This window comes from Balaenoptera ricei, chromosome 15 (genome assembly GCF_028023285.1).
Source record: "Balaenoptera ricei isolate mBalRic1 chromosome 15, mBalRic1.hap2, whole genome shotgun sequence".
In the NCBI taxonomy this organism is placed as follows: domain Eukaryota; kingdom Metazoa; phylum Chordata; class Mammalia; order Artiodactyla; family Balaenopteridae; genus Balaenoptera; species Balaenoptera ricei.
In genome coordinates this window covers 15,140,879-15,155,106 of record NC_082653.1, presented here as the reverse complement: position 1 = coordinate 15,155,106, position 14,228 = coordinate 15,140,879, and the positions used below count along the sequence as shown (strand labels likewise).

Below are 14,228 nucleotides of genomic sequence, written 5' to 3'. Positions count from 1 at the left end.
GATGCCATTGCCTTTATTTTCAACATTATTTCAGAGGTTCTACATAATATAAAAAAAGACAAAAAATTTTTTTAAGTAAGTCATGAAGTTGGAGAAGAGTCAAATTTATCATCATTTTCAGATGATATGATTATATATAAAATCAAAGTAACCCCATTAAATACTTTTATACTTAATAAGACTATTTGGCAAAGTAGTTGGATGCAAGACAAAATTGATAGCTTTTTACTATACTACTCATAATTAATTACTTTAATGATAACATTTTAAACTTACTAACTATTCATTTTAGGGATTCCAGGCACTTCAGTCCACAGAGTGAACAGCACTTCGTTGTCAATGGGCAATCATCATCCTGCAGGCACCTGGGTTTCTCAATCCTGGAACATGTCGGTGGCTTGTGTGGGCAGAAACCTGCTTTGACTTTATGGGGTAAAACAAGACACTTGACCTTGAAATACTTGACCACAGTTTGAGACAAATTGGGGGAATCTTGGGAACCCTAAACAAGGTTTTCTTCTGATTAAGCCTCTTATCCTTCCCCTTAGAGTAACAATAGAGGAGAGTAGGCAGAGTGTCAACTTTCTATTTGATAAATAATTTTAATAATTATTTGAGGAACATCAAAAAGTCTTGCCATCTCTGATTTATAAAATCTGATAGGATCCCTGACTGCCCCTATAAAATTGATAGATTTGGGTAATCTAATCCCAGAGTACCAGAAGCAAGAGTATTAGAGAGCACTAAGAATTTCCTTGTTTTATAAACTGTAGAAATTGAGGACTATATAGGGGGAAGTGAGTTGCCTAAGGTCACACAGAAAACCAGTAGGAAAGTTGAAGTGAGTTGAAAAGCCTTTGACTCCTTCCACCATACCATGCTGTTCCTCAAGACACCGACAATTCCTGGGACAAGACCATAGTATCTTAGCACTGCATGGGGGAATGAACAGTATCCCTAGAGGCTGGAGAGTTCACTTCTACCCCAACAGCATTTTGCTACCCATCTTTTCCCCAGCACACCTTACATGAAGTTCCGTGCAGACATAAGGACTTATTAGGATTATACCTAATGGTTATGAATTTTTTTGCATGAATAAGTGGATATTGTCACCTTGTAGGTCGTTGAAGAATGAGGCTTGGAATAAATAAGTTTTCACTGAGAAAAATGAAGAGGATACCATGCATGACTGGCTTGGAAGAATAGCACAACAGTCTCCCAAAGTCAAGAGGGCAACATGAGAGCAGTGGTTGGGCTTTAAATGGGGAAAGTTTCCCAAGAGACCTCTGGGTAACCTAAGGGGCATCCCCCACTCCATGGGACAGCATGGCATTCCTAACATATGCCCAGTAGACTTTGCGAGGTATAACCCTAGTCCTCACCTGTCCAGGCCATGGCACAATCAAAGCCACACATGGATTCACAACATTTTTCATTTGGGGGGCAATCGAAGTCACTCTTACACGAAGCTGAACACTCCATACGGTTCTTGAAAGGGAAGAGTGGGCACTGCCCATCCTTGACTGAAACGAGAACGATGTGAGCTCCTTCAAACCCCACCCCCTCCCATCACCCTTCAAATAGGTTTTCCTTCTCTTCAAAACTAGTACCTCTTTCTGTGACATGGGTCATTCCACCCCGTCCACAGCCATCTCTAGTAGGCTGTGGAGGAATGAAATGCCTCACCGTATCATGAGATGCAGTAGAAAGAGAGTTAAGCTTGGTGTTTGAAGCCCCAAAGTAAAGTCTCCATCCTGCCACTTAACGAGTGATTTCAGTTTCCTTCTCTATAAGATAAGATTAATTATGTGAAATCCACACAAATCAATGTAAGTTATTTTAGGGCATGTGCTTTACTTTGAATGAATGACATGACCTGACACATTTTGAAAGAATCACTGTGGCCACTGTGTTCATAACAGACTGTAAGAAGGGAAGGACAGAAGCAAGGAGATCTGTTAGGAGGCCGTTGCAGTAATCCAGGTAAGAAGATAGCACCTCAGGTTAGGGTGACAGCTGTGGAGGTGGTAAGAACTGGTCAGATTCTGGATCTCTTTGCCAGGTAGATCTAAAATGACTTCTTAATAAAGGATGTTGATTGAGCAAGAGAGGCATAATTCAGAAGTTTTTTCTAACCAAGATGGGGAGAACAATGGATAGAGCAGGTTTTTTCTAACCAAGGTGGGGAGAAGAGTGGATAGAGGTGGGAGAGCAAAGACAAGGGGTTCAGTTTTAGACAAGCTAAGTGTGAGGTATTCGTGAGATCCAGATGGAGGTGTAGAGTAGGCAACTGGAGTGTGGGAGTCAGATTTGGGCTGGAGATACAACTTTGTGGGTCACTAGGACATATATGGTATTTAAATCAGTTCTTCAGGATTCTGTACCTGTCTCCTTTTATCCTCATCTGATTGCAAATTCTATGACAGCAGCAAGTGTTTCTTTTCTCTTTTTCCTTCTTCTGCTCCTCTTCCTTCCCCGCCTCCTCCTCCTCCCTTCACCCTCATCCTCACCCTCTCCTTCCCCTCCTCTTCCTTATTCTTGCTTCAAACCTAAATTTCCTGCAAACCAGCCCAGGCTCTTTTCTCTGACCTCTTTTTCCCTCTGGCTCCTGAGAGAAGGCCAAGGTCTTGTCCACAGCGTCATGATTCTTTACCACCTTCCACAAAGGGAAGCTTGTAGTCCTCATTGCAGACCACAGGATTTCCTTGGCCATTCAGGCTCACTGGGCCCATGGAATTAAAATTCCAGCTCTACTCCTGACCCACTGTGAATCCTTGGGCAACTAACTTTACCTCTCTCCCTTTACACTTTTCAGCCTGCCTCACAGAATCTGAGGTCAAAATTTTAATGCTGCCTTGTAAATCGCACAATGCTGCATTTTGAAGATCAATGGTCACCATCTCAGTTGTTACCATTTAGTAAGCCCCCACAACTATACAGCACCATGTCAAATCTTTGTGTCCTTGGCCATATATAATCCTATCAACAACTCAGTGAGATATTTGCTATTATTCCAATATTACAGGGAAGGGAACTGAAACTCAAAGAGGTGAAGAAATTTGTAGTAAGGGGGAAAAGTAGGATTTCTAACCAGGTCATTTGGCTCCTAAGCTCTGTAGCACACTGTCACCCAACATTAGTGGTGACGATGGCCATTGTATATACTAAGGAATTAATCCACAGCCTTTACCTTTACCCCACTCTACTCCATGCTCTACCCCTATTCCATGGGATTCCAGAGCTGGCCTGTCTATGCTTCATTCTTGGGTAAGTCCTCAGGTAATACTCAGCAGGCCAATGCAATGAGGAAATACCTGTTTCCAAAGGGTAGACCTGACTCTCAGGTCTCATTGGCCAAGGTTTATCAACAGTTGATGTGCACTATCTCATTTTTGGGCACAACTCCATTAGGTAAATACTATTATTATCCCCATTTTATGACAAGAAAACTGAAACTCATAAATGTAGGCAACTGATCTAAGACTACCCAGCCAGTGAATGACACAGCAGAGACTTGAATGAAGGCAGTTTAACCTCAAAGCCTGAGTCTACAACTGGGCTGGTATACTATTTCTCATTAGACAAGGCCTGCAGATTGCCAAGGGTACGAGTCTTACCAGTTGATGAGCAAGCCGTCATGCAGTCTTCCCTGTTGGAAAAGTTGTTGGCATTCCCAAGGCAGCCTCCATAATTAAAGGCTTTGCATACACGCCTTTTAGTGTGAAAATACCAGTGCTTGACTGTATTCTTACATTTTCCTCGGTCCAAGGGTAGCATGCAGGGTTCTAAGGGCAGGAAGTGGAGAGGGAAGAACATAAATGGTAGCCAAAAAAGGAAGGCGTCAGGTCCTCAGCTTCTGTATGGTTCACGGTGTTATCATCCAAGTCATAGAAAGAGCCATGGTCAGTAAAAGTTCTGGTCCTAGCTGCATATGATTACTGTATGTTGCATAACATCTCTGAGCATCATTTCTACCTTGCAAAGGACATAACAAAGAGCATATAAGAACGATTTGGAGCTGATCTTTCTTCTTCACCGCTCTGAGCTTTGAAAGAGCAAGACTTGTTCAAGAACCATATCCAAAGTGCCTAACAAAGTGCCTGGCACATGGAAAGAATGAGATACTGAGAAAGAAAAAAAGCAGTCCCTCATGTCTGGAAATTGATCTGATGCTCACAGCTAAGCCATGTTGTTCTCCTGTTGGACATAAACAATCTCACAGGACATCTACATCACACAAAGTCACTTTGAGATGATATAGTGGGACCAAAATAGATCACTGTAAAACCCACAAAATACCAAACACCTATGAGTGATTTGTGCTTCTCTACCAATTACAGCTTTATCCTCATTCTAGCCTGCCCGCTCTATAGATGAGATTCACTCGGATTCTCAATCACAGAATTGTCCCCACTTTCTGACAGCACCTAATCTAGGGCAAACCCCCACTTCCTTAGATCCTCCCCCAAATTACCCAATCAAAACCTCAATCTTGGGCTTCCCTGGTGGCACAGTGATTGAGAATCTGCCTGCTAATGCAGGGGACACGGGTTCGAGCCCTGGTCTGGGAAGATCCCACATGCCGCGGAGCAACTAGGCCCGTGAGCCACAACTACTGAGCCTGCGCGTCTGGAGCCTGTGCTCCGCAACAAGAGAGGCCGCGATAGTGAGAGGCCCGCGCACCGTGATGAAGAGTGGCCCCCGCTTGCCACAACTAGGGAAAGCCCTCGCACAGAAACGAAGACCCAACACAGCCAAAAATAAATAAATTAAAAAAAAAAAAAAAAAAAAAAACCTCAATCTTGGGGCTTCCCTGGTGACGCAGTGGTTGGGAGTCCGCCTGCCAATGCGGGGGACACGGGTTCATGCCCCCGTCCGGGAAGATCCCACATGCCGCGGAGCGGCTAGGCCCGTGGGCCACAACTTCTGAGCCTGCGCGTCTGGAGCCTGTGCTCCGCAACGGGAGAGGCCGCGACGGTGAGAGGCCCGCGCACCGCGATGAAGAGTGGCCCCCACTCGCCTCAACTGGAGAAAGCCCTCGCACAGAGGCGAAGACCCAACACAGCCAAAAATAAATAAATAAATTAATTAATTAAAAAAAAAACAAAACCTCAGTCCTGTAGTAGATTCCTCCTAACAGCTTCTTCCTGAGACGCCTCACATTGTCTTTGGTGAACATTCTCCCTCATTGCAACAAGTAATAAAATCAACTTGTTCAACGACAGGTCCATTCCTGGTGGTCTTTGGCAAAGGGCATTGAAAATAGTTATTCGTTGAATGAATGAATCTATATAAAATGCACAGTTCCCTATTATTAGATACTTTGAGTTACCACAAAACCTCCTTGAAGGCCAAAGAATCAGAAAACACCCCCAGCCTCTGAGCTGACTGAGGTTTATACTTGCCACAGTGCCAATTATACTCGCTTGACACATAGTGACCGTGCAGCAAGTATTAATCACTGTGAATGATTGAACACTGGACCAAAGAAGACTAACATCAATAGTATCAGTTGATGTCCACCATGCCTAGACTCATTGTTTGTGTTTGAGGGTTAGGAGTCCCATTAGAGAAGGAGAAAAGCTTGAACCCTGGCCTCTTTGTCCTACCATTCAAGAGAATCGTTCCACCAATTCTGGACAGAGCAGGAAGTAGGACACCTCACAAGGCACCCCTGCTCTCAGACTGGATGCCAGTACCTTCATACGGATCCATGCACTTCTTCCCACAGGCAAAAGAGCAGCACTTCAGGTGTTCATCGCAGTTGAAATCTGTTTTGCACAAGTCTGGGGCTTTAGTACTACAGGTGAGCCTTTCTTGGGGGCACACTCCTGGCTTCTCTGTAAGAAAGAAATGTCCAAATTCACATCTTTTGAGGGTTTCAGCTCTTCTCCTCCCATGAAAAAAGTGAATAGTGGAATTCTTTCAGCCCTATCCTCTACCTTCAATTCTCAGTTCTCACTCTGCTTGTATTTAGGGACTAGGTCTGCCTCACCACTCTTAGCACATTTAAGTAGATCTGAATCAGGAATCTGTGCCCAGGTAAAACCAAAGGGGAAGCATCTTGGTCACCATAAGTTTGTTTTTGAAATCTATCAGTGTGTTTCTGTTTTGTAAATAAGTTCATTAATATCTTTTTTAAAATTAGATTCCACATACGAGTGATATCATATGATACTTGTCTTTGTCTGACTTACTTCACTTAGTATGATAATCTCTAGGTCCATCCATGTTGCTGCAAACGGCATTATTTCATTCTTTTTATGGCTGAGTAATGTTCTGTTGTATATATGCACCACATCTTCTTTATCCATTCAGATTCCAGGGCAGGGGGTTATATAGGGACCAAGACCCTTGCCTTAAATTCAGGAGCTCCTTTCTCCTCTTAAAACTAATTATTTTAATGCCTAATTCCTCTGCCTCCTGTATCTTAGTTGATAAGGGAAATTAAATAGTGAGGAGTGGTGGAAATAGGAGTCAGGAGGCCTGATTTTGGTTCTCGACTCCTTGGGAACTCAACACCAAGCTGAGTTCTACCGTATGACTTTGCAGTTATCTCTCAAGGGGAAGAAATGGTGGAGTGGAAAGAGCACTATAAATAAGACAGCTCTGGCTTCGGAACCTGACTCTACCACAACAGCTAAACAATCTTGGGGAAAATCTCTTCCTTTGCCTGAGTTATAAATTTCCCGTCTGTGAAATGAGAATTATAATCTCTACCTTACAGGCCATTTATAAGAATTAAAATGGTGGAGTAAGAAGACCCTGAGCTCACCTCCTCCCACTGGCATACCAAAATTACAACTCTTTACAGAGCAACTATGGATGAGAAAGCCCAGAAGACTAGCAGAAAAGATCTTCTACAACTAAAGATGTAAAGAAGGAACCACAATAAGATGGGTAGGAGGGGTGGAGATATATACTCAAGACATACACCCCCGGGTGGGCAACCCACAAACAGGAGGATAATTGCAATTGCAGAGATTACCACCAAGGAGTGTGGGGTCTGGACCCCTCATTGGGCTCCCCAGCACAGAAGTCCTGTACCAGGAAGAAAGCCCCAGAATGTTTGGCTTTGAAGGCCAGTGGGGCTAACTTTCAGGAGTGCCAGAGGGCTGTGAGACATAGAGATTCCACTGTTAAAGGGCTCATACAAAATCTCACATGCTCTGGGACTCAGGGCAGAAGCAGCAGTTTGAAAGGAGCCTAGGTTAGAACCACCTGCTGATCTTGGAAAGCCTCCCAGAGAGGCAGGAGGCAACTGGAGCTCACCCTGGGGACATAGACACTGGGGGCAGCCATTTTTAGGAGCTTGTTCTACCACGAGCACACTGGTCCTGGAGAGCACTATTTTGGAATCCTCCCTCTAGTTTATTAGCACAAGGACCCAGCTCCGCCCACCAGCCCGTTGGCACCAGCACTGGGACCCCATAGGCCAAGTGGCTAGCCAGGCAAGGATACAGCCTCATCCACCAGCAGGCCAGATACCTTAAGACCCCCAGAGCCCTCAGCCAACTCAGGACGTGGCCCTGTCCACCAGACGGCCCTGGGCCCAGCCCCCCCTACAGTAGTGAATTAGCACTAGCCCTGGGACCCCAAGCACCCTGCAGCCAGAGACCCAGGGATGAAGTTCCACCCACTAGTAGGCAGGCACCAGCTCCAAAACCACCTGGGTCCCTTCCCCACCCATCAGCAAGCCAAAACAACTCCAAGAGCCCAGGGCTCTGCAGCCAGAGAATCTGGGGACCAGCTCCACCCACCAGTGAGCCAGCACTAACCCCAGGAACCCCCGGCCTCAGCCATGATGTATGTAAGTCATATCATTATGCTTATCCAGTGTTGTATGTCAATTATATCTCAATAAAACTAGAAGGAAAATAAAAGAAATAAGATGATATCCATAATGCACTTGTCACAGTGCCCAGTACCTGCTAAGAGCTTGGCAGATATGGGTTTGCTGTCTTCCTTTTTAGGGCTGGACATGGCTTCCCGATTTCAGTGTTGGTAGCAGACAGAATTCTAAAGTTGTACCCCCAAGATTCCCATTCTCTGGTTATGGAATAAAACACTAATTTAGATACTGCTGTGAAGGGATTTTGTGATAAAGTTAAAGCCCTAAGTCTGTTGACCTTAAAACACAGAGATTATCTGAGAGGTCCTGATCCAGTCTGTTGAGTCCTTTAAAAAGAAGATTTTTTTCTGATTGGTGGAGAAGAAGAGGTCAGAGAGATTCAAAGTATAAGAGGAATCCAACCTGCTATTCATAGCTTTGAAGATGGAGGAAGCTAATTGCCCAGGAATGAGGGTGACCTCTAAAAGTTGACAGCCAGTAAGGAAATCTCAGTCCTACAGCTGCCAGGAGTGATTCTGCTAACAACCAGTGAGCTGGGAGGAGAACCCTGAGTCCCATATGAGAATGGCAGCTTTGATGGACACCTTAATTTCAGCCTGGTGAGAACCTGAGCAGAGAACCTCAACACATCTTGCCAGACTTCTGACCTACAGGTAATTTGTTACGCAGCAGCAGACAGCTGATACAATGCTTAATGTGGCTCCATGTCTCTAAACTTAGCATCTTTCTGGTGGAATCTGACCAGAGACACATAATTCTTTTGGATACTATTGAACTTTGGAATTACAGAAGTTTAGACTTAAAAAGACCATATTTATCATTGGTATCAACTTCTTATTTGCATAGGTTAACAACAACAAAAAAAGAGGTCAAATAGGATAATATAGTGAATTGGGGGCAGGTCTGGGACTTCCAATCCATGGCTCACTCCAGAAGCTCCACTTCTTTGGTGAGGACTGGCCACTAAGAATTTTAGTGCTTTCCAACTATATTTTGCTACCCTTAATGCACACTCCAAAGATGGCCTGAAGCTAAGAAGAGGAGATGGTGTCAGCACTCTCCTGTCATTCCTCGACTTATACTTTCCGGGAGATCACATCCATTCCCACGATCCCAACTGTGATTCCCATAGCTCCCTCCAGACCTATCCTCTCTTCCAAGCTAAAGACCCTTATATCCAACCGCCTGGTGAAAACACCATTTGGGCATCTAATAAACACCTCTGTTCCAACATGTTTAAAATGGAACTAATCACATATGTGGAATCTAAAATATGGCACAAATGAACCTATCTACAAAACAGAAACAGACTCATAGACACAGAGAACAGACTTGTGGTTGCCAAGGGGATGAAGGGGAGGGAGAGGGATGGACTTGGAGTTTGGGGTTGGTAGATGCAAACTATTACATTTAGAATGGATAAACAACAAGGTCCTACTGTATAGCAGAGGGAACTATATTCAATATCCTGTGATAAACGATAATGGGAAAGAATATTAAAAAAGAATGTACATCTGTGTATAACTGAGTCACTTTGCTGTACAGCAGAGACTGGCACAACGTTGTAAATCGACTATATTTCAATTTAAAAAAATAATAAAATAAAACGAAGCTGGCATCTCCCCATGCCCAAGCAGCACCTTCTCTCTGTTCCCATCTTGATATTTGGCATCCCCAGTTCTAATCTGTTATCAGAACCCTGAGATTCAATTCCCCTCGCTCGCCATCACCCCAGCATCCTATCAGTCATGGACTTGGGTCAATTCTACCTCCTAAATCTCTCTCCAAATCCCATCTCCTCTCCCTCTTTGCTACCACTTCTTCAGGTCAGCTCCTGACCTCCTCCAATCTCTCTCCTTAACTACTGTACCAGTCTCCTCACTGGTCCTCTGTCCTCAGTCTCCTGCCTAGTGACTGATGAATTTTCAAAAATTAAACCTGGAAAAGACACATATCAGGAAAATTTCGGGGAATAATTTGGTGGGGTGGGGAGCAGGTCAGGGAAGACTTGAAGGGCTCAGAGTGGGTGAGTAGGGCTAGTTCTCTGAAACCACAGTAGAAGTGGCCTTATCTGACACGAGTCCTTGCTTCATGTCTAATCCTCAGTCCCCAAGAACACCTCCTAAAGAACAGTTGAAGCTTTTATGAACCCACGTTTGACTCTGCGGCCTGGCGATGCAGATGTCTGCTCCAAAGAGAGGGAGAGAAGCAGCAGGAGAGCGACATTCCTCCAGGAGAAGGTGGAGCTCTGGAGAGGAAGGTGCCTGTGGAGGGGGATGAGAAGAGGGCAGGGATTAGGCACAAGCCAGAGAGAGACACAAGCGTCTGCAGAGGACGCTTAGGGATGATCCACCAATTTCCTCAGTTCATAGATGAGAAAACCAAGATGCATCATGTGAGGGCACGTGGCAAGTAGGGCAGGATCTTCAGTCCCAGGACCCTCCCAGTAGCCCCACACTCTGCTGGGGTGCTGTATGCTATCTAGCCAGACGCTGGCCCATCATCTTGCTCATGGGTGAGAGGCCACACATGAAAGATCACAGGGATTTTTCTGGAAGAGTTGCAGGGCTGATTTGCCCACAATCACTCCTGGGGCAACCCCAGGCACTAAGTGAGAATTTTTCTTTGCTCCACTGAACAAGAAACTGATGGTATGGGATTTTCAGGAGGACCTGGGCATATCCCATTAGGTTTTAGTGCCCCAAGTGCCAAAAAGATCCCAGATGACCTTGGGTTAACAAAGGGCTGCCTCTTATTCCTTCTGGTGTTATCCAAGCCTAGGAGCTTATGATACTTTCAGACAACCACATAAACAGACATCTTCCCCCCACTCACTCAAGCCTCCATTTTCTATATGCCTCTTCCTGGCCTTTACGTATATTTTTTTAGTAATGTGAAGAACTGATAATGTCTTACTGCATTACCTCTCTTGGAGTAAATGCATTTCAAAAATAGCAAGAGAGGGAGGAAGGAAGAAAGGGAGGAAGACATAAAGGAAGGGGGGTGAGAAGAGAGAAGGAGAGAGAGTCTTTATGCCACAGTATGCATCTGTATTATTGGGAGAACTTCAGACACTGAGAAAGAGGTAATCTTTTCCAGATCTCCTGAACCCACACTATATGGCTGCCTAAAAGTAAAGACCTGTGGTAATTTATCACCTCCTTTTTTTTTCAGAATTCTAACCCTGTATCCTCCCCAAATTTTACAATACTGCCTGGACTGTTCAGTAATGGGAATTATGGCCCCAAACACAGGGATCTTGATTTTGGTCACTAGTAGCTATAGCTATGTCTTAGATCTTCAGTTTCCTCATTTAGAAAATGGGAATAATACAATCTACCTAGAAGCTTTGTCTCATTGTGAGTGTTAGACAAGATGGCGTGAAGATTATTTATGAAGTGGTATGCAATGGTCAAAAATTTCATGTTTGGAGTTGGACCTGAGTTCACTTCCAGGATCTCTCACATACCAGCTATGTGGTCCCATTGGCTCAGTCACCTAACCTCACTGAGCCTCAGTTTTTCTTAAAGGAAATAATAATAACACCCACTTCATAGACCTGAGAATTAATTGAACGATTGTGTAAAGCATGATGACTGGCATATAATTAGTGCTTAATATATTTTAGTCAGTAAACAACACAGTGAATGCAAAAAATGGTACCTATTACCTTTTTAGCTTTTGAGTCTGCTAGTCAAAGACTGTATATCATTACTTCTGTTCCCCCAAAAGATTAGGCAAAAAGCCCTATGATGCCTTAAATTCTTATGATCAAGTCACCCTTTTGGTTTGAAATTTTACCACTTAACCTAGTAACACCTATTAACCACTCTTGAAAGTTAGTTGATCAGATTAGCCTGTAGTCTGTTAGTAGAAAGCAGAGCTCCTGGGATGGGGTAAAGGGAGGGATGTAGATTAATAAGATTGCCAAATATAATACAAGCTGTCCAGTTATAATTTTTAGTATATATATCCCATGCAATGTAAGGACTGTGGTTATACTAAAAATTATTCATTGTTTATCTAACATTCAAATTTAATTGGTCATTATGTATTTGTATTTGTTAAATCAGGCAACTTTAAAACAGAATAAATCCATTTCCATTGGAGGGGGATTTGCTTGGGCAAGAGAATTAGAATTCAGAAGTGTGATGGTTGCCACAGGGATGTGTATTGGAACATTTATCCCAACTGAAAAATGAATTCAGTCTTTTTATGGGAGAAAGTCATCTGATTTGGCTGATTGAGGACTGATTTTCCAATTAGATGATTTGGTTAACATTTTTCCATAAATATAGTGAGTTAAATCTGTAGCATCAAAGATTTTTTTAAATATATTTAGAGAATGCAATAAGATCAATGCATTTTATGAAATATATGTTATCAAAGTCTACCAAGTTAATAGTATTCAAACTTTCCAACATTTACAGAATGTATAAGATTACATAAGGTGTCTAAGTAAAAGAGTAATGGGTGTAAGCAATAACATTCTTGATCAGTTGGTAAATGCTGGTAAAGCCTTTCCGGTAAACTTTCCAGAAATTAAGAAAATCACTTGTGGTTTGTGATCAGTATTCTAATTATCAGGAAACAAATTATTTTCAAGTGTAAGGTTTCAAATTCTATGCCTTAATAAAAATTGAAAGAGGGGTTAATCAAACTGTTTCTTAATATTCAATTAGATCATTAAATAATTTTTGATTATGCAGTATTATGTGATTTTTGGCTACTTGCTAGAGGTTCAAAGCACCAAGCGACATACTTATAACAAAACTCCTTTTGTTTCCCTGTACTTACGTTTCATTAAGGGATGCATTACCTAAGGAATTTTGTTTATCAATAAATTTTTTTATTTATCTGTAGTTTCAATGTATTTATTTATATATTCATTATTATTATGTTATTTAAATAACGAATGGAATGAAAACTCAATCCAGAAGAAAACATTTTATTCCTAAGGTCTTACGGTCACAGTAAATGAAAAAATTAAATTTTAATTTATACTCATGTTCTTATTGCATAGCAGTGTGAAAAGGTCATGAATAAAAGGCTTTTGAGCATAAGATTGTATTTCATCAGGTTAAAAGCCTGTGGGGTAAGAGGAAAGGAAATAGCAGTTGAAGGAGAAGAAAAAGTGTTTTAAATTTTCCAACTGTTCAAGTGCTTTTCACATATTTTTTAAATGAATGATGGTGGGTATCAAATTAGTATGGTGTTTTGGTTCATTTGTTAAAGTTATGTAGCAGATTTTTTAAAATATTAATATTTACAGCATGTTTGCGTAATGCATTTGAGATTCATTCGTGTTGTGGTGTGTTGTTTGTACCATTTTATTGCTGAGTCATAGTCCTTTATATGGATGTCCCACAGGTTATTTATCCATTCACTGGTTAATGGACATTTGGGTTTTTTCCAGTGTGGGTGATTATGAATAAACCCCCTACAAACATTTGCATACAGGTTTTTGCATGCACATCAGCTATCGTTTCTCTTGGGTAAATACCAGTGAGTGGGATTGCTGGGTTATATGACAAGTATATGTTTATAAGAAACTGCCAAGCTGTTTTCCAAAGTGGCTGTACCGTTTTGCATTTCCACTAGTAGTGGATGAGAGTTCCACTTGTTCCACGTACTTGCTAGCACTTAGTATTGTAAAAATTTTTTTTTATTGAAGTATAGTTGATTTACAATGTCATGTTAGTTTCAGGTGTACAGCACAGTGATTCAGTTATACATATATATATATATGTTATATATATATCGGTTAAGACAAAATATTGAGTATACTTCCCTGTTCTATATAGTAGGTCCTTGTTGGTTATCTATTTTATATATAGTAGTGTATATATGTTAATGTAAATGTTTTAATTTTAATCATTCTAAAGATGCATAGTGGTAAGACTGCAAGACATTTTAAGAGATTAAAGTAATTAGCTTAAATTTCTGGGACACTAAGAATCTAAGTCACCCAGAATGGTGGCAGGGAGATTTCTGCTATTTCCCAGCTTTCCTTAGGACAGTTTCAAACCCAGTGCAATCCTTGGTTCCTGAGCCTGGTTGGTCAGGAGTTTCCCCAGAGCCCCATCATTGAACCTACCTCTTTGCCCAGCTTCCCCTCGTGGCAGAGATTGCTCTTGGCAGTAAACTGAGGAGCATTTTGCAATCAAAAGGTCTACAGATGTCCAGGAGCTGGGGGAACATGTGAATTTCCAGGTTACAATCTTTGGAACTACAGGTAAAGGCCCCACTAAGACTCCACTACGTCCCACTATGCTATTGCTTCCCTACTGGGAGCAAACCCAGCCCTGTTTCCATGGCTGAGAGCTCCTTGTTCACATATTCCTCATCCCAATGGCGTGGTGTGCCTCCTGCATGG

At 42.4% G+C, this 14,228-nt stretch overlaps 1 protein-coding gene across 1 annotated transcript; it reads right to left on the bottom strand.

Annotated features, from left to right (window-relative positions):
- Positions 1-283: 283 nt before the first annotated feature.
- On the bottom strand, positions 284-13,127 carry WFDC8 (WAP four-disulfide core domain 8). The gene is made up of 6 exons (XM_059897849.1): positions 13,123-13,127; positions 10,007-10,116; positions 5,700-5,840; positions 3,618-3,785; positions 1,383-1,523; positions 284-423 (listed from the first exon to the last, which is right to left on the bottom strand). Exons 1-6 carry the CDS (start codon positions 13,125-13,127, stop codon positions 284-286), a joined length of 705 nt encoding a protein of 234 aa, XP_059753832.1.
- Positions 13,128-14,228: the final 1,101 nt, after the last annotated feature.

What these genes read in the sequence shown, in the direction of transcription:
- WFDC8 (XM_059897849.1), bottom strand. An exon ending in GCCAGGCCGCAGAGTCAAAC is followed by an intron (nt 5,841 to 10,006) that starts GTGGGTTCATAA and finishes TCTTTCTTACAG; the next exon opens with AGAAGCCAGGAGTGTGCCCC. An exon ending in GACGGCTTGCTCATCAACTG is followed by an intron (nt 1,524 to 3,617) that starts GTAAGACTCGTA and finishes TTCTCGTTTCAG; the next exon opens with TCAAGGATGGGCAGTGCCCA.